Source organism: Corvus hawaiiensis, chromosome 2 (genome assembly GCF_020740725.1).
Source record: "Corvus hawaiiensis isolate bCorHaw1 chromosome 2, bCorHaw1.pri.cur, whole genome shotgun sequence".
NCBI lineage: Eukaryota > Metazoa > Chordata > Aves > Passeriformes > Corvidae > Corvus > Corvus hawaiiensis.
The window spans coordinates 99,116,198-99,144,034 of record NC_063214.1 but is presented as its reverse complement, the minus strand read 5'-3'; the positions used below and the strand labels follow the sequence as shown (position 1 = coordinate 99,144,034).

General features: G+C 37.0%; 1 protein-coding gene across 8 annotated transcripts in view; it reads left to right on the top strand.

Annotated features, from left to right (window-relative positions):
- MYO16 (myosin XVI) overlaps window positions 1–27,837 on the top strand; it is a 370,010-nt gene that overhangs the window by 202,467 nt on the left and 139,706 nt on the right. For all 8 annotated transcript variants that reach the window (XM_048328397.1, XM_048328433.1, XM_048328379.1 and 5 more), the window contains exons 11-16: window positions 2,993–3,103; window positions 5,997–6,062; window positions 8,812–8,939; window positions 16,993–17,098; window positions 18,990–19,107; window positions 25,185–25,332. In XM_048328397.1, coding sequence (XP_048184354.1) covers window positions 2,993–3,103; window positions 5,997–6,062; window positions 8,812–8,939; window positions 16,993–17,098; window positions 18,990–19,107; window positions 25,185–25,332 — 677 coding nt within the window. The remainder of the gene's footprint in view (window positions 1–2,992; window positions 3,104–5,996; window positions 6,063–8,811; window positions 8,940–16,992; window positions 17,099–18,989; window positions 19,108–25,184; window positions 25,333–27,837) is intronic.

The window sequence follows — 27,837 nt, the reverse complement described above, 5'->3', positions numbered from 1 at the left end:
AGGAGATGGGAATGAAATGACTACATCAATAAAGCATTTTGGACTTCTCTTGGCTTGTGTTAGCTTTTGCTTTTTTCCTAGGTAAAAGGTGTTCTTTGATCATCCGTAACATCAAGATCTGTGCTGCCAAACAAAGAAAGCAGTATGAATAATTTCCAGAATTTTATCATATTCTCAGTTTCCTTTCCTCTCATCTGCAAAGGATATTTTTCGATAGCAGATTGAAATTAATGGCTTGGAATTGAATTACGTGCTCTGTGCTGCAAATAAATATAAATCAAATATTTTCTTTCTCTTAATTGAGTCTTTTTTAAAAAATAAAATTGTCTTATGGTTCTTGTTTATGTTTTTTTGGCCACGTGAACTGTGTGATAGAGTATCCCCTGAGGCCCTTTTGATTGTTCCAATATCATTTATGACACAGACAAGGCTCAGCTGTGCATAACATAATATTATATGTAAGAGCTGGTATACATACATATTTCAGTGACACAAGCATGTAAATATATATCTATAACTAAAGATTATTATAAGGGCAGATTCTGAATATTGTTAAGTGTATGTAATTTAAAAGAATAAATAGAAATCTTCATTGTAAGCCTTACAAAAACCTAAAAAACTAATCACTTCCAGATGCATAGTTATATTGGAACTTATGCTGTATGTATGGCTATTTTTCTGTCTCATAAGGTATACATCAGACAATTAGAATGATAGCCAGATAGATGCATTGAGCTAAAAACCACATATGTATGCCCAGAAAAGTAGATGAGAATGGGACTTTAAGGTGCGCATAAATAAGATATTAATAATGTACATAGTGTTTACTGTTAAATCAGTTGTGAGTTTAAAGGATTTAGTTTCTTATTTCTATGTGATTATTTTCTAGTTGAACTATGGCATTTGATGCAATGAGTCTGGTAGAAAACGCTGAAACGCCAAATCCTAAACTTTGATTTCCTTACTTGGAGTTTTACTGAACACTTCACATTTCTAACCATATCTAGAGAATGAGCATTTTTGGCCATGCCTAGATTATGAAATAAATGCAAGCCAGGGCCTATTTGCTGGCCTCGGGCTGTGTGGGATAAGTCCGTACGCATCTGTAAGGCAAAACTATTTTCTCCCTCCAGAGATGGGGCCATGCCCAAGTGACCTATGGGAATTGATTATTGTCATGTGATCCACGAATGGTATCCAGGTTTCATCTGCATGAGTGCTAGCTGATAGGAACCAGGAATGTATAAGGAAGTGTGCTAGAATGTTCAGAAAATACAGAGAATCCCAGGGCAGTACTTTTATCCAAACCCTTCTTTTATTTACAAATACATAGCAGAGGTTTAATCTTCATAGAGATAGATTAAAAGACACTCATTCTATGGCACAGATGTTCTGAGTTTTGATAGCACACAAGGGAGTGCAGTGAAGACCAATGCCTGTTTTGTTCCTGCATGCCAGGTGAGCACATTATTAAGGAAAGGAGGCCACAGACTTCCATCTCTCTGCTCTCTCTCTCTCTTTCTACAAGACACTTAAAAATTTCTTGGAATTCTTTTGTTAATTTTTTTTAGTATTCCATTGTACATCATCAAAGACAAATGGCAAACTGTAATTTAATTTTTTGTTTTGCCAAGTGAAATTCTTGTTTTTTAGTAAGCTGTACATCCAATTGCCATGATTAAAAAACAGAAAGGAGCAAGAAATGCCATCTTCTGTGTGACAGAGGAACTTTCATTCACTATAATGGGGTGAGGAACAAACCTCTCCGATAGGTAGATATACACCTATAAAGCACAGGTAGTGAAATCAGTGTCAGGTTTTCTGAACTAGACCTTGAACTTATGGAAAGAGTTGCAGTTTAGAAGTTCTGTGTCATGTCCCAAGTACTAAACACAAGTATCCGTAGTCATTGGATACTTGTCAACCTCTTCCCCATGACAGAAGCACGCTTCATGTTCCCTCCAATATCTCCCAGTCTGCTTGTTGCTTCTGCCACTGATCTCCTGTCACTGCCAGAGACTGAAGGTGCTGAGGTGTTCACCACAAAAGGGCAGTGTCTGCTTTTCTCCTGAGCATTCATTTAAAGCAGAACAATAGAAGAAAGAAGTTTCATCTTCATTGTCCATCCTCAAAATAGACCCTGAGTTATTATAATAAATTCTGAACAAACAACTTAATTCTGTCGTCATTCACATGAGAATTTTCTGTTTCTGGGTATTTTGCTGACATAAAAAATCCAGTCAAACTACATTTTAAGTGTAGATCGCTATTTATAAGCCCACTGCTTAATGTATCAATGTTTATTTTGTCTTTAACCAAATTTGCATTATCACTGATTCTTTTTTCTTCTGTCTTCTTTCTTAGTCTTTTGGATCTTTTTTGTTTCATTAGCATTTACTTTTTTACTTACCCTTGCAGAGTTTATTATTCACTCTAATCTCAAAAGGGTTAAACAATTTCACTCACCAGTTTTTGGCTAAACTGGACTCTTGATTATCTTCTGGTTTCCATAACAACACAATTCCAATTTCTTACTTCTAATCTGTAAGAAAAATTCCAGTAGAATTTTAAATCCCATATGATAAAGAGTGGTCTGAGAGCTTTGTTAAATACTGGACAATAAATACTTCACAAGTGCACTAAGTAATTTCCTGATTTCTTCTGCTACAAACATTTAATGAAGAGAGCAGGAAAATGGAATTTGATCTGAGAGTCTTTATTGGTTTAAGGATTTCAAATGGTACTCTGGTATGCTCTTAAGAGCCCATCAGACTCGTGAAGTTATACACCATAACATTGATAATAATTTTTATATTCTTCCCTTGATTAAGATTATTGATGTGGAATTGTTTAGGGGTGACAACTTTCTGGTTTCCTAATGCATTTTTTCCCATAAATTCTAATGGTCTTGGTTTATACTGTAAGTTGGAACATTATGGTACAGAATGATTCATTGTGAAGTTACTTTATTTCTCTAATTTTTGTTTTCTAGATCAAGCTAATGCCTCCAGCTCCAAATGATGACCTGGCTTCTCTGAGTGAGCTAACAGACAGCAGCCTGCTTTATGAGATTCAGAAGCGCTTCAACAATAATCAGATATATGTGAGTTGCTATTCACCTATCAATAGTAAGCTTTAAAAAAAGACCAAAGAAAGAATAGGAAAAATAGGATTACTGTCTTAACTACTGGACAGTAACCTGCCCCAAACTCAAGACTAGTTTTAAATGGATGAGGGCATGTGTATGTGTGTGTAAGCCCTGCAATTCCTCAAGTCCATGTCAGAAAAGGAGATATGAAAAATGGAATATAACTTCAGAGAGGTTTGAATACAATTTATGCGTGCTTATTTCACGGAGGAAGTGTGTTGGTAAACATTGATGAACACACTTGTCAAGAATGAGTGTTTTAAGGTCGCTCAGATCAGTGTGGCTGGTGGGGGTGGTGTACCACCATACTTTGTAATCTTCCTTCTCAAACCACTGAAAGATCCTTCCATTTTTAACATTATGTCAATTTAATAGAGCATGATTACTGGAAATGTAAAAGAAATTTAGATTTTAAAAGCTTAGAATTCAGCATGGGATATTTAATTAATCATTTCTTCCAATATCACAGAAATAATTGTAATGGTAATCATCTAGATACCGAAAGAAATTGTTGCAGCAAGATTTTGTAAGGAAAGTTTTCCTGTCTGGGCCATAATAAGCACAGAAGGCATCCAGTTAAGCACTTGAAAATTTTTGTATCCCTGTCCATATCTTACCCATAACTTATTACTAACTTACTGAAGAGCTGAGTGGAATGCAAATGGGAAACATGCATATTATTTTTAAATTTATAAATTGATTACACTGTTTAGACTAAAGGAATATGGGGAATTGTTATGTTGCTGTGAATCCTTTTGAAATTATGGGAACTTCACTTTTAGGTGTTATGGCATTCAATGGTAAAAAAATTTCTGGGGTTTAGAGTCATGGATCAAATCCTAAAAAATACTCATAATATGAGTATTTATTTTTCTTCATCTCACTTTCAAAGGTACCAGATAACTTAAACTGAATTCATTAAGATCCACAGAGGAAGTCTTATTTTAAGATACTGAAGATTTCATCTGCAAGGATCTTCTATTCTGGAATTCTCTTTGCTTAACAGGACTTGTAGGCAGTGATCACTAGTATTCTGCTCAACAGCAGCCTTGGTAGAGTGCTTTGGTAGGGTATCAGCATCAGTGCTGAAGATGCTTTCGTCTTGACTTGGTTCTTAGACTTAGAAGGAAAATTCGTTGGGCTCCAATTCCAAACCAAAGTTGTCATTAGCCCTAAACACTTCCTGCTTCATGGTTTTTTTTAAGTTTTATAAAGTTTCATTTTGCCGGAAAACCCAACAGTGAAGTCAGGGTGGGTGAGAGAAGGGAAACACATTGATGCATTTTAGAAGGAAAACAGTACATTTACTATGCAGGACAATATTTTCCACCTCTCCAAATCAAAATGCTTCATCTTGAAGAAGACAGCATGACTGGAACTGTTCACATGATGCTTTGCTGTCTGACCTCTTCAGAGACAGAAGCCTGGCAGTTTTTGCATTGTAAGAGTGTAATATAGCAGCAGCTATTTGTGTGGAGTGAAAAGTATAGCAGCAAGAGTGACCTACAATCTTACACTTAAGTGCATACAATTGTAGAATGGTTTGTTTTGGAAAGGACCTTTGAGATCATCTGGTTCCAACTCTTCTGCCATGGCCAGGGATATCTTCCAGTTGAAGATGGTGAACTCAAGGCCCCATGCAACCTGTCCTTGAACATTTCCAGCGATGGGGCATCCATAACTCCTCTGGGCAACCTCTTCTAGTGCCTCAGCACCCCCACAGTAAAGAATTTTTTTCCTAGTAGCTAATCTAAATCTCTTCCCTTTCAGCTTAAAACCATTCCTCTCCATTCTGTCACTACAATCCCTGATAAAGAGTCCCTCCCTATCTTTCCTGTAGCCCCCTTTAGGTACCAGAAGGTTACTATAAGTTCTCCCTGGAGCCTTCTCCACGCTAAACAATCTCAACTCTCTCAGCCTATCTTCATAGCAGAGGTACTGCAGGCCTCTGATCATCTTCATGGCCCTCATCTTGTTCTAACAGGGCCATGTCCTTCCTGTGCTGGGACCCCAGAGCTGGATGCAGCACTGCAGGTGGGGTCTCGCCAGAGCAGAGCAGAGCGGCAGAATCCGCTCCTTCACCCTGCTGCCCACGCTGCTCTGGATGCAGCCCAGGACACAATTGGCTGCCTGGACTGCTAGAGCACAGTGCTGGCTCGTGTCCAGCCTCTCATCCATCAAAGCCCCAAACATGAAATAGTAAAATCTTGCAAACTTGCAATCATTAAATGGTTTACTTTTTCTAATATAGTCAGGATAGCTTTTCCAGATGCATGCTCATATGTTCATATACACATGCACTTGCATAAAGACATATATGTATCAATTGCTCCATCTTACCCCACAAGCAATATATTTTAACGTATCAACTCTGGATAGCCAGTATAGCATTTCTAAATTATGTCATCTATTCCATTAAAATCCCTTGAGGAGCTTGTTTATGTGGTAGGCATGCCAGGAGTTAGACTCGATGATCCTTGTGGGTCCCTTCCAACTCAGCAGCTTCTGTGATTCTGTGACATTTTTGTAGTTTAGCAAGTGGTAAGTTACAAATTAACTTTCAAATAATCTACCAATAATATATGTAGTGCAATTTTTCTCTGCATAATTTTCAGTTATGAAGAACTCAGTTTTATTATAAAAAGGCTAATTAATTCTGTTCCAAGTGTAAATTTAGATCTCAAGTTCAAACAGTGGAGTTAAAAGCTCAGAATTCATGAATTATGTTTAGCATGTTGTTAGCTAGAGTTAAGAGGCTTTACTGAGGTTCTATTTGGAAGAAAGCCATTAGCCTCCTTAAAAATTTAATTTATGACTTAATAAAGCAATTGTATCTTCTTTTTTTCAGACCTACATTGGTGATATACTGTTGCTTGTTAACCCATTTAAAGAACTTCCTATTTATTCTACCATGGTAAGAATTCTCTTCTAAAAGATTGCGGATATTTTTCACAATTCATATAGTTCATTTGACATGCCAAACCCCTACAATTAATTAACATATATGCCCATTTTGTGTGGGGAGCATCTCAGTTTTAGTGTTTTAGCAAAAATTTAAAAATGTCTTCCAAGATATAGCTATTTTTGCTGTGTCTTATTGGTAAAGCAGTCATCTTGATAACGCTTTGAATGAGCAGCAGCACTTCTGGTTGTTTAAAAATAATTCCTGATGACCTTGGCGGTTTCTGCCACAGTCAAACTTACAAAAATAGATGCATACTTCATACAGTGGTTATTTTAGTTCACACCCCCTTGCCCGAAACATGATTATGGAGATAGCAATCTTGGATGATGCACAAAGGCTCAAAATGTCTGTCTGTGCTCCACACCGGGCCTCTCATCTGGGATATTGTACAGCAGTGAAAGCAACATGCTGAGCACGAGCTGAACACTGCCCTGGCTCAGGCACGGGGACGTGGCTTGTGCTGGTCACAGGCAGCATTTGGGCAAGGACAACTTGAGTTGTGTAAAAACACTCAAGAGTTTTGATCTCTCCTTCATCTTCACCCAGACATTTTTGAGATAGTGTTAGTGTAACTGTTAATTTATCCTCCCTTCTTAGCTTCCCATTGATGCACTGAGATCACAGAGATCAGCCTCCCTGAGAGGGAAGGTTCAAATATGTTTATTTAACTTACAAGAGTTATAAAGGGTTAAAAATTTGGTAAGCAAATTGTAATTTGTGGCTGTTTGCTAAGTCACATGGCTTTGTATGTATCAGTAGTAAATCTGAGAGAAAGAAATGCTTTGCCATTCATGGTAGGAGCAGCAGATTCCAAGTTGGGAGTCTGAATTTATTTCTAAAAATGGAAATCATCCATCATCTCCAGGGTTTTAGATGCTGGCATTTTTTCCTGTCACTGTGTATTTTATATTAGCTACATGATTTTGTGCACCAAGAGAGAACTGTAAAGAGGAAGAGTTTACATATTAAAATGTTTCCTGAATGTTTGCTGTATCTTTACTTCTCTGTGATAGATCTATTTAATTAAATTTATCATGAGACACTTTTTGTCCTGTAATTGTTTGGGTGACCTTGGATAATAATTGCTTTCACTTCATCATTGTAATCTGCACTCTATTGTGCATTATGCAGGTATTTCCCAGATGATCAAGAAACCATGGTTGTAAAACCACTTTGTTTTTGAAATGCTCCGGTATACTGCAGCAGCTTAGCTGATATTGTATTAAAGTCTCTAAGTGGTAGATGGTCTATATATTAGAGTAATAAAAAGTGATGATGTCAATTCCTCACTAAATGCTGACGTGCTATATGATGTGGCTCATTAGTTAGCGTTTTTGTTTCAGGTATGTAGTTTGTTAGCTGTCAAAAAGAAAAGGAATGCAAACTTCTTGGGCATGATACTATTTTTAAAACAAGAATAATGCAATGAAAATATTATAATATATATATATTTTAGTAACAGAGACATTTTATGTTTTTCTTTTTTTAAAAAATACTGTTCATAACTTCTCGACAAACATAATTTTGTTACAGTGCACTGACCTCCCACACTTCGTTCCAGTAGAATACTACTAAAGTAAATATTTTATAAGCAATTATTCATTCTGACATGACAAAGAATCATACATTAATAGACACTGATGTACTTTGCTTCTTACGAAATTCAATGCAATTGTTAGAGGATAATATTATTGCATTTTTACCTGGAAATACACTGTACTACTACACTACATATTATAATAGCATTATACTACAAAGAACATGCAAGTATGACTTTGAAGGTATCTTAGTGACTGTAGAAGTGCTTGAGCTGTGGTCACGCTGCTTTGTTACATTCCTGCAGAATTTACTTGTGCCTGATGAAGACAAATATATTCTTGAAGTTTGTGTTAGAAAAATATGTAAACTTGAAACATTTTGCATTGAGCATACACGTGTGAAGGTTTTTCTTTGTGACATTCTGAAATGATTCCTGGAGAATTGGTGTGGATTTGATCTTTTTTTGTCTGGTAGCCCTTAAGGCCTGACTGAGAATATATATGGAGGATTCATTCAGCTGCAGTGTTGTAGATGACCCAGGATTTAATAGCTTAATATCTAAATAAATAAGACAGGCATGGGACAGCACGGGGTGAGAACATCGGGATACCCTCAGAAAAAAGAAAAAAAAAAAAAAAAAAAGTGGTTTCTACAGCAGATATTTTGGATTTACTCAGGCTTTAAGGAGAGTATATGTTGCCAGCTGTGTCTATCAGGAGTTATTCTATATTGCAGAGAGAGTATTTGTGGGATGTCATGTAGTAAATTAGTTAGTTTATAACCTATTCGTTTGATTTCAATTTTAAATTTTCATGGGATGTTCATATCTCATTTTGTATATTTTCAAGTCAAGATATTGAGAAACTATAGATGTAAGGTATTAAAAAATAGCTTACTAGGTTTTGTTTTATTAATGCACAAACCAGTATTGTTAAGTCCTCTAGTTATGTTTACTTTTGTGTCTTAATTAGACCTTCTGTGTTTAAAGCTCTATTTTCTGCAATTAAGAACTTCATAGCTGTTGTAAAAGTATCACCTCTATACCTAGAGAGATTCTGTTCATAATGCTTATAAAGCTTTACAAAAGACCCAAATTAGGGGGGCGAAACATAATTGTTTTGAAATGTATTTGTCATTTTAATTTTCTACAATTTTTCAGGTCACCCAGCTTTATTTAAGTAATTCTGGAAAACTGTGTTCCTCGCTTCCCCCACATATATTTTCCTGTGCTGAAAGAGCTTACCACATGCTATTCCAGGAGCACCATCCCCAGTGCTTTATCCTCAGGTGAAAATTTATCTTTCTATTAATTAATTTGTACCTCCTGCCTTTCACCTGTTTCCCTTGGGCCTCAGCAGTTGAGATTTCCATTTTATTTTTTTCTCCAACAGATTTTTTTTCTGTGTACTGATCTCTGTATCATACATTAGAGAAAAATAGAAATGAGAAAAGTTTAATTACATCTCAAGTTCATAAATTCTCTTGGGCAATTGCCACTCCATGTAGCTGCATCTAATTAGGAGCAAGAGTTAATGGTAAAGAATTCAAAACTGCTGTGTGTGTTTGCTAATACTACATGAATCAGGATTAGAAATAGGATCTATTGACAATAAAAATGATAAGTCCTTGACTAAATTATAAACCTCTGTGGTGAGGCGCCTGTATTGGAGCTTGCACTCTGCCTCAAATGTCTGTGTGATCATGAGTTTGTTCTTTAGCTCTCCAAGCTCAAAATGGACTTTAAAATGCACTTTAGCCGTTATTCAGTGTTGTTTTGATGGTAAATAACTTCAAGATTGTGAATAAATGTATTAGGAATCTGTGAAAAGAGTTTTTTCCAAATATGCTGGGTTTAATAATGGTGAAACTTGTCATTCACCTGGAACTTTTTAATCCCCAAATCTGTTAATCCTTCTTTTCTCAAGCTCTCTGAAAGCAGTGGAGAATTTGATGTACTCAGTAAAAGAAATTTGTTATTCAGTCTTATCATCTCTATCTTTCCACACTTTACTTACTTTCATATTTTCTGAATCTTTAAACTTAATCCACAGGATTACAGAATCAATGAGATTATAAAAGACCTTTGAGATCATCGAGTCCAACCTTTGACTGAACACTATCTTGTCAAGTAGGCCATGGCACTGAGTGCCATGTCCAGTCATTTCTCGAATACCTCCAGGGACGGTGACTCTACCACCTCCTGAGCAGCCCATTCCAATGTCTAATCACCCTTCCTGAGACTAAATTCTTTCTGATGTCCAACCTAAACCTCCCCTCGTACAGTTTGAGGCCATTTCCTGTTGTCCTGTCACTGGTTGCCTGGGAGAACAGGCTGATCCCCTCCTGGCTACAGCCTCCTTTCAGGCAGTTGTAGAGAGTGCTCAGGTCTCCCCTAAGCTTCCTTTTTTTCCAGGCTAAACACCTCCAGCTCCCTCAGCTGTTCCTTGTAGAACTCATGCTCCAAACCCTTCACCAGCTCCATTGCCCTTCTCTGGACTCTGTCCAGCACTTGAATGTTTTTCTTGAAGTGAGGAGACCAGAACTGGACACAGAACTTGAAGTGCAGCCAAATTTCTTACCATGTTACAAAATTTTTTTTCCCCAGTCACTTCACAACTGAGCAAAAGTTCACTCACTGAAATTGAGCATTTTACAACAGGGAAGCATTTGGCCAAATCACTGAAGAACTTACTATCAGTTATTCACAATTATTATCAGTTTATAGCAAGCCAGCTTCACTCCTGTATACTTAACACCAAGAGCTGTCTTTGTATAAACTTCTAATGGAAGTTACAGAATAAAATAATGCTATTAGTTATGCTCTTAAGTAGCCAGTAGGTGGACTTTTCTTGGTTAGCTTCCTTCTGACTGCATTTTGCTCTTGCTTTTCAGGATATGAAAATACATTAAGCACTGACAAGATAAGTAAAGAGCTGTCTAGGGAGCCTAAATATAGACTTGTTAAAAGCTAAGGATCCTTAGTAAATCAAACCAAAGATTTATGGCATGCTGATGGCTAATTTTGTGAGTCAAAAAATCATAATGAATACATAAAATGAAATGGTCTAACTTCTTAGCAGACAGGAGTGCCAATATCCAATGATTCTGTTGTGATATAAATCACATTTTTAAGCCAAATAACCTGGAATGGAGAGAAATCCTTGTGTTTTACAGTGGAATGCATTGAAAGCTTTGGATTTCCTCAGTTTAGCATCACCAAAGCCATTCTGATCAAGTAAAAAATATTTATTTTTTTGAAAGTATATTTATATATATCATATATATCCATATATCATAAGTGCAGTTACAGATTTGTATTAAAACATTGTTTAGAAATACACTGTTCAATTTAGCTCAATTTTAAGAATATAATTTCCAACTAACATGCAGGATTGATCAGTTATAGATAACATTACTGATATTACACAACCCACTCTTTTATGTTTAACAGTTTTGCTTGCACATATTTGTTTCAAATCTAGAAACCTCAGTCACTGGGAGCAAGACTCAGTGTCTCGCTTACATACTCAGAAAATGGAGAAGAAATAAATTATTCTGACCCCCAAAAGTGTGCAAACTTAAGTCACTCTTCCCTGGATATATCTTACTATATTAATGGGAATTTGGAGTAGTAATGCTCACTGTTTAGGGTAGTACAATAAGAGATTTGTTTCAGAAGTTCATGCAAAACAGCACGCCTGTCTTCCTTTAAATCTGGTGGAAATCTTATATGAACACATTCCGTCAGCAGTTTTCCATCATTTCTGGCTATAGTTCAAGTACTGCAGGAATAAGTTCTTTTCATTAAGTATTTCTGCAGTTCTGAGTGTGGTACCTTTGGTCAGAATTGAAAATGAAATGCAAAAAATAAAACCCTGTCATTTTTATTATCTCAAATGACAGATATAGTGCTCCTCACATGTTATATATTTCGTCATATTTTCCCTAAATAGATGATTTGTAGAATTTCTTTATACTGGGATTATTGCTTACCAAACAATAATGATCCAATAATGGGCCAGTGTTCTGAAATCATAAATGTATAGACACACCAGCCTAATATGCATAAAGTAAGAGTAAGCGGGTACTTCTCAGTACTTGCAGAAAGCAATTCTTAAAAATTGCCTGGAGCTGGCTGTTTTCTGACTCTTACCTGGGCTTCCTTGATTAACTACTTCCATGTGATGGTTCTGTCTGCCTAAGTCCCTCTCCATCCAGTAACTTGTTAACCCGGTGGGGACCAACTGCTGTGGTGGTCTCAGAGCTGGGGTGTTCACACAGGCTTTGTGGGTTTGGGAGTCACCACGAAGGGAGTTGGAACTCCAGCCACAGCTCTTCACAGCCAGGCCATTCACGTGGATGTCCAGCAAGCACATGTTCCACATGGAGCTCTCCAGTGTGGGTGTCACTAGCAGCCCAGCTAGACTGGCACAAGAAAGCAAAAGAGTTGTATGATAATCCAAATGCCATGGATTTGATGGGTGTAGGTTCTTTAGTTCCTCCTGGGTGTATTATGTCTTGTGTTCTTTGCTTCACATGGCTTTGTATTTTCACACTTTCAACTGGACTTTTTCCTAACAAATTAAGATTTTAATTTTTTATGTCAAAATAGAACTTATTTTTTAAATTATTCATAATATTTGAAGACAGAAAGATTAGACCTGTAATTAAGGTTGTATTAACAAAATATTCATAAAGAAATAGTAGGGAACAGGCCCTCCATCAGGTAGTTATAAAAAAAAGCTGGAAAGCCAAAGAAGGAATAAAGTGAGAAAACTTCATGGAACTTGCCTAAAGCCCTATGTGAGAATAGGGTTTCAAATTCTCTGTTTATTTTCCTTTCCTTTGGAGTACGCTGTTTCTAATTTAACCTTTTTTCATACGTGAAATAAGCCTTCTTTGTCTGTTCCGTATCGCCTTCTAAGGAAGTTTAAGTGCAGAAGAATGCTTTTCTGCTTTGTTGCTAACTTACCCTACGCCTTGATAAGTCAATCCAAACAAAAGTAATAAGAAACCAACATTCATATTGTAAATCGCATTTGGAAAAATATAGTGATGAAACACTTATTTAAAAGAGAAAACAGGAGTTGTTCTCTAAGCAGCATTGAATTTCTAGGGCAAAAATACTGACATTGCAAAAAATTTTATTCAACCTCAAATGAAATGGAATAAACAAGATCTGGTACAAGGTACCAAATTACTTTTCCATTGTTAAATTGCCTCAAATGTTCCAAATAATGGTATCAACAATTAAAACTTTTCCTAACATAGCATTTTTTCTCAGCGGTTCAATCTGTATTTCACTGAAAGTGAATATACCATTGAAATGTACAGAACAACTAAGTCATGTTGTGTCTCTCTTTCAGCAACCACATTCTAGTGAATTTTGTAGCCCTGAACAGTACTGTAGCAATCATTTTGATCAACAACCTCCCATGGCAGGACTGTAAAATGAGCAGTTGAGCCGAGCATGTCATATCTTTGCAGCTGAGTTCCTGCAATGTTCAGAAAACATGAATCTTGAGAAGAAATATTCAAAAATGTACAGAAACTGTCCACTTTTGCTTGTTTGCATGGTCGTGTTAGCTGGGCCACATTTGTCTTGCAGTCAAAAACAACACATAGCTTTATGTTAAAAGTGAAGCAAATTAATGCTTAAGTGGGGAAACTCATGGTGAACACTCCAGTTTCTTTGTTTAAGAAGTAATTTTTTCTGGTTTTAATTTTAAGTTGCATGCCTGCTTTGTAATTCTTGAAAACAGAGGCACATCAACTTTTATTTTAGCAGCCCTTCTCCCCACCCTCAATTTCTCCAGTTGTGAGAAAGATTTTTGAAACCTGGAAAAACTTTCTGTTACAGTGGCTGGTTTTGGCCTGGTTTGTCTGTTTCTTTTGAAAGCTTCTAATTGCAGGAAATTAGGCAAGCTGGGAGCTATATTTCTCCCTCTTTGCTTCTGCTGGTGGTATCAGCTTTGCAGCTAATACACTTACTGCTTTTAGAGCTACTGAAATGCTGGATTGCCCGTGCTACCTCTCTAGGCTGCCCAAGGCTTTCTAAGGCATTGAACTACGAGCCTAGCTGGTAAAAAGCTGTAAGTATCTCCACATTTCTGGATAATACAATATAAGATCTGGTATTTCTAATATTGTGAAACGTCTGTAAGGGAGGAATATCCTGTCTGTAAGGGAGGACTAGTGTCCTGTTTCAATTTTTCTCGGTTCCTGTTAGTGACAACAGGCAAAGAAACATGGAATCTGGAGATTGCCATTATAAAGGCTAATGCTGGATCTTAAGAACAGAGGCAGAATGGTACAATTAGTGTTTGGAGAGTGAAGTCATCATTACATGGGCAGAGATGCATATTTTGTAGGGTGACATCAAGTACCGTCTGACTTTTGAAACTCTTTCGGAGTCAGAAGCCGAAAATCTGACCAAGGGATAGTGCCCTTAAGGAGAACCTTGTCGTTTCTGGAGAGTTGCTAATTTCATATTAGTTGCGACAGTGACCATCTTGACATTACACAATTCCATTTACTCTTAGACCTGGTTTAAACATGGCTTTGTGACCTCCTAGTTTAGATCTTCACATAACATAGAATCATAGAATGTGAAGAGGTTGGAATGGACCTTAAAGGTGGTCTAGTCCCAAACTCTGCTGCCATGGGCCTCCCACCTCCCACTAGACCAGGTTTCTCAAGGCCTTATCCAACCTGGCTTTGAACACCTCCAGGGATGGGGAACCCATAACCTCCCTGGGCAACCTGTTCCAGTGTCTCACTCCCCTCACGGTACAAGATTTCTTGCTAAAATCTTACCTAAACTTCCCCTCTTTCAGTTTGTATCATTACTCCTTTTTCTGTCACTACAGTTCCTGACAAAGAGTCCCACTGTGGCTTCCCTGTAGGCCTCCTTCAGGTGCTGGAAGGTTGCTATGAGGTCTCCACACAAACTTCTCTTCTCCAGGCTGAACAGCCCCAACTTTCTCAGCCTGTCTCCATAGGGAGATGCTCTTATCAACTTTGTGACCCTCCCCTGGAGTTGCTCCAACAATTCAATGTCCTTCTTATGCTGGGGACACCAGAGCTGGATGCAGTACTCACAAGAATGGAGTACAGGAAGAAAATTGGCTCCTTCAACCAGCTGGCTATACTGCTTTGGATATAGCCCAGGATTATCTTGGCTTTCTGGTCTGTGAGCACACACTGCTGGCTCATGGTGAATTTTTTATTGACCATTGCTGTCAAGTCTTTCTGCTCAGGGCTGCTCTCTGTCACTTCTCTGCCCAGCCTGTAGGTGTGTCTGGGGTTGCCACGACCCAGGTGCAGGACCTTGCACTTCGCTTTGTTGAATTTAATGAGGTTTGCATCAGGCCACCTCTCAAACATGTCAAGGTCTCTGGATGGTATCCCTTCCCAGCATAAAGTGTCACCTCACAGCTTGGTGTCATCAGCAAACTGGAGCACTTGATCCCACTGTCCATGTCACTGACAAAGATGTTCAGCAATATCCGCCCCAGTTCCTACCCCTGAGGGACACCACTCATCTCTGGTCTCCACATGGACAACGAGATGTTGAACACCATTTTTTCTGTGTGATGATCCAGTCAGTTCTTTATCCACCAAATGGTCCATCCATCAAATCTCTAATTTAGAGACAAGGATGTTGTGCAGGACAGTGTCAAACACTACGTAAGTTCAGGCAGACAATGTGAGTTGCTCTGCCCCTGTCCACCAACACCGTAGCCCTGGCATAGAATAGAGACTGATTGGTCTGTAGTTGCCTGTCTTCTACTTTTTTTTTTTTTTAAATGGATGTTAATATTTTCCTTTTTCTAGAGAGCAGGGACTTCACCTGACTGCCACAATTTTTCAAAAATGATGGATAGTGGCTTAACAACTTCATCTGCCAGCTCCCTCAGGACCCACAGCTGAATTTCATCAGATACATCAACATGTTGGCAGATTGTAAACCATTGCAGTCTTGGACCATAAACCTCCTACTGATGCCAGTAGGAGTTTGAAGTCCAGTGTCAGCCTCCACCTTGATAGATATAGAAACATGGAAAACATAGACAAAAGCAGTTTGACATATCCCATATAGTAATGACAAGATCTGTCATGTCACGTAAGACTAAAGTTTGCCAGGCAAACAATAAGATATTCACCAAGCTGCATGTATGTCCCATGAGAGTTGAATGAGATTAAATGGTGCATTGCTATTCAAGTATGGAGCTCTTTTTTGTCCTTCCCTCTTTTGTTTCTTCCTTTTTAATTGATTTCTCCTTTGAAGTGATATTTGAATAGATAAAGGAATAGCGAGACAGCTACTGTATTTTGCTGCCTTCTCATTTTCAGAAACTAAAATATGCAGATAACAGATTGACCAGCCATCACATCCATTGTACTTGTGAAAAATCTAAGTGGCTGTTGTATAAACAGCCTTTTAAATTTGATCAAGTGAATAAATGAAGGAGAAGCATCAAATTACATTTTATTTGGTTCAGTTGTCTGTAAAGAAAACATCATCTTATAATTCAAGTAAGAAATTCTTACCTAATTTTTTAATCAGACTTCACTAACTTAATCCTTTCCATCTCTTTTTTCCTTTTCCTTCCTGCTTCATGCTTAAAATGCACCTGCTGATTTTTCTTCCTTCCTCCATCCCACCAGTTTTCTATTGTTTCTTTCCACCTATGTCATTCTATTTCCTTTTGCCTTATTTACTTTGGTCACTTTGCCTGTCAGAGATTCTCATTCTTTCGGATATTTATTCCACATCACAAACAAGAAATCACAATGATCCAGACAGAATCACTAAAGTCAGAGTGTATTTCAGAAACTGAGCAGGTTATAAAATCAATAAGCTTTTCCTTCTCCCTACTGTTCCTTTTTTATTTTCTTTCCCTTCTTCCTATTATATTCTTCACTTTCCATTTCTTCTGATTCCCCATCATTACCACAGCAGTAATTTTCCCATCTGCAAAGAGAACCAGGCAGCATAAGTGAGCTCCTTTGCCGGACAAAAGATAAAGGAAAACATAAAATCTGTGCTATAAATACCTTCAAAAAAGCTTGAAAGCATTGGATTTGATTGGCTTGACTAGTGGTACAAGACAATGTCTCTTGACAGCTCTGACAGCCCTCATGAACATAGACAGTCAGTCTATCTCCTGTGTTCTGTTCTTAATTTGTCATCCATAAACCTTCTGTTATTTGAAATGAAAGTTTGATGGAGGTACCTTAAATCCATTCAAACAAAGCTAGCAGAGAATATAAATAACATTTCAATTGTGAAACTAACAATGATTCCTCCCTTTCTTCCTTGCCTGTCATGTTGCAGTGGAGAAAGTGGTTCTGGGAAGACTGAAGCCTGCAAACAGATAGTGAAACACCTCACTTGCAGAGCCAGCTGCAGCAGAAATACCTTTGATTCGAAGATAAAACATGTAAGTATCATTCTGATCACTGAGTGGAATGAAGCAAAACCTTGGCTTCTTGGATAGGCAGAGATATTTGAACTGTACAGAAAAAGGCGTCTGCTCTGTAGAAATTCATAAATGCTTTGTTTTCACCTTTGAAGTCAAAGGAAGTTTTTCTCCCTGAATGGGAATGGGATTAAGCTCACATTGATGTGATAAGAGAAATCTCAAAAGTGGAGGCAGTTTTGTTTCTCTTTTTTGGTGACTTTGAAAATCAGTGGTGCAGTGAATAGGAGACATTTCTGTGATAAGGAACTGTTTCTTAAACATTAATTGCTTTCAGTAAATGAATAAATTTGCCTGTATGGTGTGGTGATGCTTTTGTGGATGGTATAAGTGTTGAGACATCTGAAGTAATAGTATGCAAGACAGCAACTGTAAACTTGCAGGAAAACTGCAAGGATTGAACAAAGTTATATGGCTCAATATTTGTCTACTAAATATATTTAAGAAACAGGTAAGAGTTCTGAATATTTGTTCAGTTATATTTAATTTCCAAAATATATATTTCCATATATCCATATTTAATTCCCTATAAAGGTTCATACTGACATTTTAAATTATGCTAAATCCTGGATTGCCAATTCAAATTCTTTTAAAAAATTACCTTTCCTGATGAAACTTCTCATCCCAGATCTCAGGTCAGAGACAGCTATCAATGGACCTTAATCAATGGAGGTGGAAGAGAATTATCACAAATTTTGGTTATAGAAAGATCCTTTACAACTAGCTTAGATGGGATATCTGACTTTAGATAGTAAAGGTAAATGTATCAGATCTCACCCATAGTGAATAGAGAAGAGATTCTAATTTATTTGCCTTTTAAGGTGCCTTAATGAACAGAATAGTCTGGACTCATTCCTGCCGCAGTTATGCATAGCACCATTAAATTAATAAAGCTGCACTGGTGCTGAATTAGTCTAAAGAGCAAGTACATCCTAAACAACACTACTGGGGTGGAATTGGAACCTAAACTAGGGCTGACAAGTTTTCTGCTGCCACCTACTGCACAGATGGCTGGTTTAATTAATAATTGTGAAGGGTTTGATTTTTAGAGCTTCTGTCTTTGTGGTTTGAATCACATGTTATCTGTGCCACTCCACAGACTTCTTCCCCCCCCCTCCCCCCCCCCCCCAGCTAAGTCATCCAGTTTCATGAAAATGGTGATGTCAGAACAACAGTGTACATGGACCACATTGAAATCAACTTCTAAGGATGCACAGAAGAAAGTTCTGAAGGGAACCTGTCAGAGTACAAGGGGTGTGAGCAGCTAACTATACACAAAAAAGCTAAATACAATGGCTGTGACCATGAAAGCATAACATGGATATGCATTTGTGAGACATGCCATAAAAATGTCTGAATCTATTTTTTCCTAGGTTTTTCACTAGTATAATCCTGAAGTAATTCTATTTGAAATCAATAATTTATGCCATTTCTGACATTATATAAAACTTGTAAATTCCTTTGTTGGGCTATTAGTATTGACTAACATCATAAGATGTCTTCAAAGATTCTAATATTTTTACTAAGTGTGCCAGCTCCAGCAATATGACTCCAGTCACTCATATCCAAACTACTGATAAGGACGCAGCTCACATGTGAATGACGGTCTTCCCCTTTCACTTACAACTTCCACTATTCTGACATTGCTTTTTTTTGAATATTTTTTTTTGAGCTGTCTTACTTTAATTTCTATTTTGGAAAAAAAACCTGCCAAGGGTTTTTTTAAGTACCAAGATGAAAAATGGTCGTCTTTTTTTCCCCATTTATTAATCCCGAGCAAACCTCACTGATGTTTCTTGAAATATCTTCCTATTTATTTCCTCTCTTATTGCTTCTTTACTAATTTTTGCAGGTAAACTGTATCTTGGAGGCCTTTGGACATGCTAAAACACCCTTGAATGATTTTTCCAGCTGTTTTATAAAGTATTTTGAACTACAGTTTTGTGAGAGAAAAAAAACATTAATTGCAGGTAAGTATCATTTAATTTGTTTATTTTAATATCATGCACAGAATGTTAGATCAGAGATCCCAGTGTGCCGTACACAGAATTGGACAGTAAGGGCTGTCCAAGTTTGTGAAAGAGGCACGGGGGATTAGGCAGTGTCAGAGGAACAGGTTTCATGGCGTGTGAACTGATCACTTCTCAGGGGTGAGCAGTGCCTTGTTCTGAGCAACCACAAGGTGGCAGGGAAGGACAAGAAACAAATTGACACCACAGACTCCTCATATTTTCCAGGAAATCATGTTTCGCTTTATTTCACAGACCAACAAACTGAGAGAGCTGTGTAGTGCAACGCTGTGAATGAAGAGTTAAAAAGGGATTGAGTTGTGCACTTTTACCTAATATTGTGTTGGGTATTTTAAGTATCCCTTAAATTACTGCGTGATAATATAATCTGTTTAGTGAAGAACAAATGAACAAGTTTATTCTGTAATACTGAAATCGGAGGTAATTTATTACAGCTTAGAACTTCTTTTGAAACAACTAGGAATCATATTGATGTTTATTCTTGTTAGAGGCAAGATAGTGTGAAATTTGTTTTCAGAGTAAATGTGAGACTCTAATCCCTTGTAAGCAATCATTAGTGCGACATAAAAAGAAATACAAGAAAATGGAGCAATCTTTCAGTTTGATTCTGAAAACTCTGCTCTTCAAAAGCAGTCAGAGAGAGCTTTAATTTCTGGTCCACACAGGTCATCATAAAGTTACTCAGTGTCAAATCAAGGTATGTCTGCAGAAATAACTGCACATAGAGAGTTTTCGACTTGCACTGCTCTTCCTTGATGGAGAAGCTGTATGGCAAGACACACTTTTGTTCCAAATAAATTAGGTTCCATTAGATAAACATTTCCAAATCTACTCCCTTTTTTATAAAATTTTAAATGTGTTTATGCTTTCTGAAGGATTTCCTAAAAAAATTCTTTGGGAATATTTCATAGTGGGAATTACATTTTCTTACAGTTCACTATACTCTAGAAAATATGATAGTTTCTTCAGGGAAAATGTCACTGCATGGGAAATTACTATCACTTTTTTCTGGTTTGTTTTATAATGAATGGAGGATAATTGTAAAGGAAATTCAAAACTAAAAACTTGTGATTTTGTTTTTCATTTATAAGCTCTTGTGGGAGGAAAGCAAAATTATATATACATTAGCATGGACTGAAGAGCATCTCAGTTGAGTTTGTAAAAATAAAGATCAATCCCCAAAGACAACATTTTATAAATCCTTTGTATTGCACATCTTTAATTTGAGTATATTGTGTTTGCAGGGCGTGGGTTTATGAATAGCTTTACCCAGAACTTCCAGTTTAATTCATAGCCATTGCCTGTGACAGAATCAATTAAGTAGGTTCTTGTGTCAGTTTTCTGGTACACTAATTCTGTGTTTTTATCATTCTCAAGCCACAGGCATTAAATGAGAAAATGTAGGGGTAGTCAGGTCCATTAGCAAATAGAAAAAAATTACTTGTTTACCCTGCTATTCCCCAATTATTTAGGAATTGTATCAATTATTCTTACCAAACCTAAGGTAGCCAAAAGTTACATAATTTACTTTCAAGAGAGACAAGCCTTACTTCAGCAGTAGAAGTGTGTTCTATATTTCTGAAATTTGCAATTCTTCCTGCTCTTTGATTTGTGTAGTAGAAGTTGCCTTTTCTCGGCCACTGCTAAACATCACTTCTGAGTGAAATTGTCCCAGATTTAGACCCCCATAAATGAGAAAAGAATCAGGCATGTTGTGTTTGGCAAGTTTAAATTCCACCCAGGGATTCTCTGTATTTTTTTGCGAGATCATTTGCAGCAGTATTTACTGTCCTGCACTGTTTAAACATTAATTAAAAATTTAAATATGCAGAGCACCTGATTTTGCTGAGCCGTGATTTTATAACTCACTGATATTAACAGGGCTAAATCTGTCTGATTTGTAAACAAAAATCCAAGTGACTCTAGACTGCCTCCATCAAAGGGTGTAGGTGGTTTAAACTCCTCCAAAGACAGATCTTACTGGTGGAGATCCAGAACAATTTGCTGAGGGACGGACGTGCAAAGTACGTGGGTACACTTTTATTATGGAGGGCAAGCTCAAGACGGCACTCCTTGCGTTTTCAGTGGACACCGATGAAGTTTGTGACAGCTTCTTGTTCATGCTGGAGTTCTTTTAGACCCTGGAAATGCTCTGACTTTTGTCACATAAGGATTATTCTTCTAGCAGAAAGTAAAATATACCTAAATAACAGAAATGTTCCCCATAATTTTCAATATTAGGTTTGATTCATTCTTTAGCATAAACTGTATCTTTGCCACGATGTCTTGAAAACAAGGATGGAGCCTTTTAGTGTGGGTCTACTCAAAGCCAGTACAGATATCTGAAGAGGTTTTATGTAGTAAAAGGTTTTATATTAGAACAAACACTTAGAATAAACTACAGACCAGCCATTTCATTAAGTTTCTAAAATAAATTCAGAATTCAAAGATTGATCTTCTGGCAAAAAAAATTATTATCATTCCTAGAGAATGATGAATTCCTACAGCATAGTAGCAAAAGGCTGATTTTTTTTTTTTTTCTTCCCAGAATAGTCCTTCAGGTAAGTTGATATCATTTCTAAGATGAAAATTAATACCTCTATAAATTTCCTCAGATTACTTAAAAAGAAGCTTAGGAAGAGAAAATAAAGTCTCAAAATTTTCTGACTTGCTTTTCAGGCATTGGTTTTCTCAGTCTTCACTTTTTGAAAAGCAAAGACTGATTTTTTTTTTTTTAAGTTGCGTTGAAATGGACTGACAAATGTTATTGTCTTTAACAATAGCTGTGTTTAGGACAGCATGATTTTTGAGAAGGAGCAATGTAGTTTCTAAGAATGCACAGCTGAAAGACAGATTTCACTGGCCCCACTTTTAATACAGAATCTGCTTGCTGACTGTGGAGCTGTTGAGTAGATCAAGTGAGCAGTTAAAGGAAGTACAAATCTGTTTGTGCCTGGAAGCACAATTTCCACTGCACAAAAACGACAGACTTCACTTAGGAACTCTATTATTTTCTCCCTTTTATTTCGCACATAGATTAACAAACCTACTTCACTTTGTAGAAAAGTGTACTACCATGATAATTTTCTTTATGACTCCTTTAGCGCCATTAAGATGTGCTGTGTATGATTCTTGTTGATTGGAAGCTTGGCTTTTCTTAACAGTTCTTCCAACTGCAGGAGATGCTAGTTGTGATGAAATGTATTTAGCCTTATTAAAGTGCAGGTGACTTGAAGTACCTGGAAAGGGCTGAATTAATTTGTGTCATCTGAATAAGTGATGTTGCCCAGCATTAAAGTTAAATGATAGATGACCTTTGGTAACATTTTTCCTGCTTTTTTTAATCAATGAATGTTAAAAACACCTGAAGTGGTGGTTATGACAGCCTTATTGAAGAATATTGCGCACAAAATGTGATTAAAGATTTGAAGTGGACTCTTTTCAAATTAATTGATGGTCAGATTAGTTTTATTGAGAAATAAGTTACAAGCACAATAAAAGATGGACATCATCCTTCAGGTTCATCTATTCTGTTTTACCCCGTAGGAATGACAGCCGGGTAATGATTGATTCTGATGAAAGTGTGTGTCTGGGCCAGTCTGCCTGATTGCATTGTTTCAATTTACAATGTGTTGCAAAGGTACTGGAGCCAGAAACATACATGATTTCCCAAGTGTGCCTTTTCACTTCCAGTACAGGTTTTGGTTTTTTAGTTTTTTCTGTAGAGTAGCAGCAGAGGATTAGATGGATGATACACAATTTCTCATAATACAGATTCCATAATGGAGTTCACTACTACCTTTTGTAGGATGATTAAACGGGCCAGATCATGTCTCCTTGGTTCAGCAAGTCAGACATACAACTCTCTCTGACAGTCCTACTGTCTCTTTTCCAGAATCCCAGGCATGATTTTTGTTGCCAGCACATATGTCAGGCCACGTCTGTGGTGTTAAGTAAAGAAAGCATAGAGGATGTCCCTGGCTAATGTACCGCTGACCTTCTGTACTCCTTAACTGAGATGTGTCCAGGATGGTTTGGCCTGTGCAGAGTAGTCCTTTGAGAGACCCTGCATAGTTATATTTAGTTCAAGAACATAATTTAGCTGCTGAGACCTTTCTCAATACAATATGTTCACGTTTCACCCATTTCATTTCCGTCCAGTCTACACTGTCTTTCAGCAGTATTCTCAAAGGTTTTGTTCCCTCATACATACTGTTTCAAGTAACCTCAGGTTTGCTGTGTTTATTTCAACAGTATAGACAGGAATTTAAAGAACTTCAAAAGATGGGAAGATAGGTGGAATTTACATTAAAATGACCAGACAGATACAGATGATATAGCAATAACCAACCTAGCAGTGAATGAGCTATTGTGGACATTAGAAACTGCATGGTGACAGGAACATGACATGCTGCCTGCTGGCCTAGTCATTAGGCTAATGCAACTACCGTGCCTCTGATACACACTCTCACTCACCAAATTTCACTTTGCATTGGGCAACACCTGTGAGCCCAAAACTGGTTCTGAAAATAACGCATTAATCCCAGACATCTTAAAAAACTAAAAAAAGAGAAAAATTCTAAAAAGACGTGAGTGATATGCATTTAGAAAATATACTTGCTGTGCTGCAGGATGCACGCACCAATGTTTACAGTCACTATATGTTCAAGAGCTACTTCCAGTTCATAAAGAAAGGAGTCCTGGATGAGTTGGTTGAAAGCCAGGCTATGGGAAGCTATAGTTTAATATTCTCATCTGCTTACAGGGTTTCAGAAATATAGCTCCTCCATTGCTGAGAAGTACACCTTATGCTCTAAACTCAACAGTCCTTTCCAGGGTGAGGATCCTTGCAAAGGCTCTGTGAAAGCTCTGCCATTAAAAAGCCTAAACCTGCAGCAAAATGGACTGTGTCCATGTGGTGGAGGTGCTCAGTTGTGTGTGAAGAGACATGCTTCTGGTCTTTGCACCACAGCTACTATTTAAGTAATGGTAAGATAAAGTATGCCAGCAGTTGGGTAAGTGGGAACTGGGATCAGGTTCCTACTGACCAGAAAGGCCCTGACCTCTAGCTACAGTTGGACATTCCCTTGTTCTCTTAGTCTCTTGCATCTGGAAACATGGGGTGTTCTACTCTCAGGGGAGAGCTGAAGAGTAGCCTGCCCAAAATGGTGAATATCCCCCTGTCTCTTCATGGATATCTCCAAAATGCCTGTTATCTTGTGAAGAGGTGCATGGATCTGAGGGCTCGGTATTTCCTTTGCTTCTGTGCTTTGCATCTTTCAGAATCTTAGTGGGCCGGAGGTTATGTATGATCCTGTAAGCTGCATTTCTGTAGGCAAATCTCACTCATATTCAACCTCCTTCACCTCCTTCCCAGACTGCTGATTCACATGGCTTCTCATTTATCCAGGTCGTCATAGCCCTTCTGAGATGCCCATGTTTCCCCAGGCTCAGGTTAGTGAGCTTGTTGATAACCAGTTCTGCAGAGGATTTGTCTCTTTGTAGCCATCTAGAAGCTAGGTGGTTAATCTAAACTGTTAATTTCCATGTTCTTGATTACCAGCAGAGAAAGAAGAAATGCTTCCAAGTGTGTTTCTTTCAAGAGGTCTTGAATCTGTCTTCCATCTTTCTGTTAAGGAGGCTAGAATAGATGCCAGTGCTCAGATGGCTACACTTTGGTGAGATGACTAACAGCTTGTCTCAGAAATTCTTGCCAAATACAGCAACTGGTACAAATCAACATCAGTATCTTTAAAACTAGTAGTTTTAATGGTAATGTAAAACAGTAAGTAAGGTAATATGTTTGTTCCACCAATTTTAATGAAGTTAGGTTTTATATATGATTAATATAGAAAACCATGAGTATGAATGGTAATACTATATTTTATATGCTCCCCTCAGATAATTTTATAAGAAATATTGTTTATTCTTAACTGTTGCAATGTTGAATGGTTTAAGATATTTAAGTTCAGAACAATCAGTATAATGATGAATTTATGTGTTTGTTTCTTAATCAGCTAGGATTTATACATACATGTTGGAGAAGTCTCGTGTCATTATCCAGCCTCTCAACCAGAGTAATTTTCATGTTTTTTACTTCATGATGGATGGGTTGTCTGCTGAAGAAAAATACACCCTGCACCTCAGTAATTTGTCTGCACACAGGTAGGAAAGCTACTTTATATTTAGTATTAATAGTTTTCTTATTATAATGCCTCTCTGCTGTTGAGGTCCTTCTTCCAAGAGCTAAAATTTTTCTCCTAACTTTTCAATGAGCTCTGACATTTTTTATTATGGAACACCTGCTCATGAGGATTTAGTTCTGAAGTACATGTGTACTCTCTTAACAAGATCATTTATATTCATTAGTATTGTTGCCTTACAGGAGAAAAATAATAGAAATTCATTAGTTGTCTTTCTGTCTTCTGTGGCCTAGAGTAGGTCTCTTGTTTTTGTTTTTTTTTCCTGCTGAAAAGTTTATTTCTTAAAGTAAAAACTGTTTTATTTATTTGTAATTTTCTTATGTATTTTGATGAAATATCACTAAATGTAACTGGTATCTCCATTTTCATTTTGATATTTACTTTGCAAAAAATTAGTAAGAAAAGCAGAAACAAAAGTTTTGACTGCTTTGAACCCAAGGACGGGATTCAACAGTGGCACCTAAAATTATGTCTTTCTGTGTGACACCACATGAGCTGATTGTCTTGGCTCCCATTTGCAATCAAAGGAGATTGAGTCCCTACTCAGCTGCATATAGACTTACACAGAGATGTGTTCTTTGGGTGAACTGAACCACATTTGTGGCTTCATAAACTGTGCTGATTACATCACCTTTAACGGTAAGAGTTTAAATGTAAAGAGGTGGATATAGACACCCAAATGGAGTGTATTAAGTCTAAGGCTTAATATACTCCAAATGTTTACTATAGGAGGAGCTTTTGGGATTTTTTCAGGAAATTTTGGGAGTATCTCAGAATTTATTAATTCAGATTATTTTAGAATTAAAAATACTCCTAAAATAGATAATTTGCCTTTTATTCTTGTCTTTCCTAAGAAGTGTCACTGAAATGAGAGAAGCCTATTTAGTATTAATGATCTTCTCTTAAACTGACTACCTTTAAAATTAGTATAGTGAGTAACTGTAAAATGACCAAGAGTAATTAAAATTATGTAAGAAGAATGTTTCAGGTTTTCACATCTAAGCCTTTTTCCCATGGATTATTTTTTCTCAACTTTTTCATCTTCCACCTTGTCTAGTCACTTGAATAAAACAGCAGTTCTAGATTTAGGACCTGTAAATAGAAAGACACCACATCAATTTTTGCAGAGAAAAGATTCCTTTCTTATGATGTTTTTCTTAGACAGAAGTCTTCAGACTACCTTTGTTTGGTAAGGTTTTAAGCTGTTACCATTTCTTATACAGAGTAGCATACCGCACTATCTCTGAAGAAACCTCAGGCTAAGTTCTTCTGCTAAAAATTATTCACTTCAAAGCAGGGAGAAGAAGAATTAAATTCTGTATTTTAAATCCTTTGAGGACTTGGAAGACCAAAGTATTTTAAGTTCCTGATGATTACTTTATTCCTCTTCTAGCATAAGTTGTTTGGAAACTCAGTTTGTTCAGAAAATGAAACAGTTTGAAGTTGCTTTGCAAGAAGCTCAGACAGGAAAGAACTCACCATAAACCTGAATAATTAGATTCACATGAACAAAGCTTTATCTAATAAGATATCTGATCATCATCCAAAAAGAACAAAATAGTATTTCTAAATAGATGTCTGAACATTGCAGTACCAAATCTTCAGAGGTAATTTGTAGCTGAAAATTTGCATAAACCTGCTTTTATCAATAAAGCTTTGCTTTGCCTATGTAGATTGTATCTTGCATTATTGAGAGTGTTTGGGCCAAATTTTTCTTACCTTAAACTCCTGAGTGCAGTACTTCAGTGAGATAGATCTTTCTCAGCTGATAAAGTGAAATCAGGGATGAATTTCTACTGCATCAAACTCACTCATGAATAAGGAAGGCAGAATCTGGCCTCTTTTATAAGTTCATTATTTCTGGCTCAGTCAAATTTCGATGAGATCGTATCATTCTGGTAACACCCATAAGTGAATTTTTCATGTTTTCTTTAGGCAAGTGTGATCTTGACTCTAATGGTAAAATTAACTTGATAACAGGCCTTTTGAAACCTTTGGCAGGTTGTTTCAGCCCAGCTGTTTTTTTAATAATTTTTCTGTTCCTGTTTGCATTGTTTTATATTGCACTTTTATGAAGATTTAACAATCTTAGTAAATAATGGCTATTAAGATCATAAACTATCCCTATTTTAATATTGTTTTCTTAAGCCATTGCAAGATAAGAAATGAGACATAGAATTGTTTATTTTATTCTTATTTTAGATAAAAGTACCTCAAAGATTTAAAGTAATTTTGTCAATATGATGCTGTAAAAGATGAGATGTGGTTCATGTTTTATGTAATATATAATCCCGGACTGAGAGTTAATGTAAATTGCTTAGAGGGGAAATCCCTCCCTTTTGGAATCACTAAGAATTTCTGTGGGGCTGGGGTTTTTCCCCATTGTTTAGGGGAAGTTGTCTGGTTGTAAATCTCTGCTGTTTGGTGCTGTCCTGAGAGGGAGCTTGCACTCAGAAACTTAAATTGT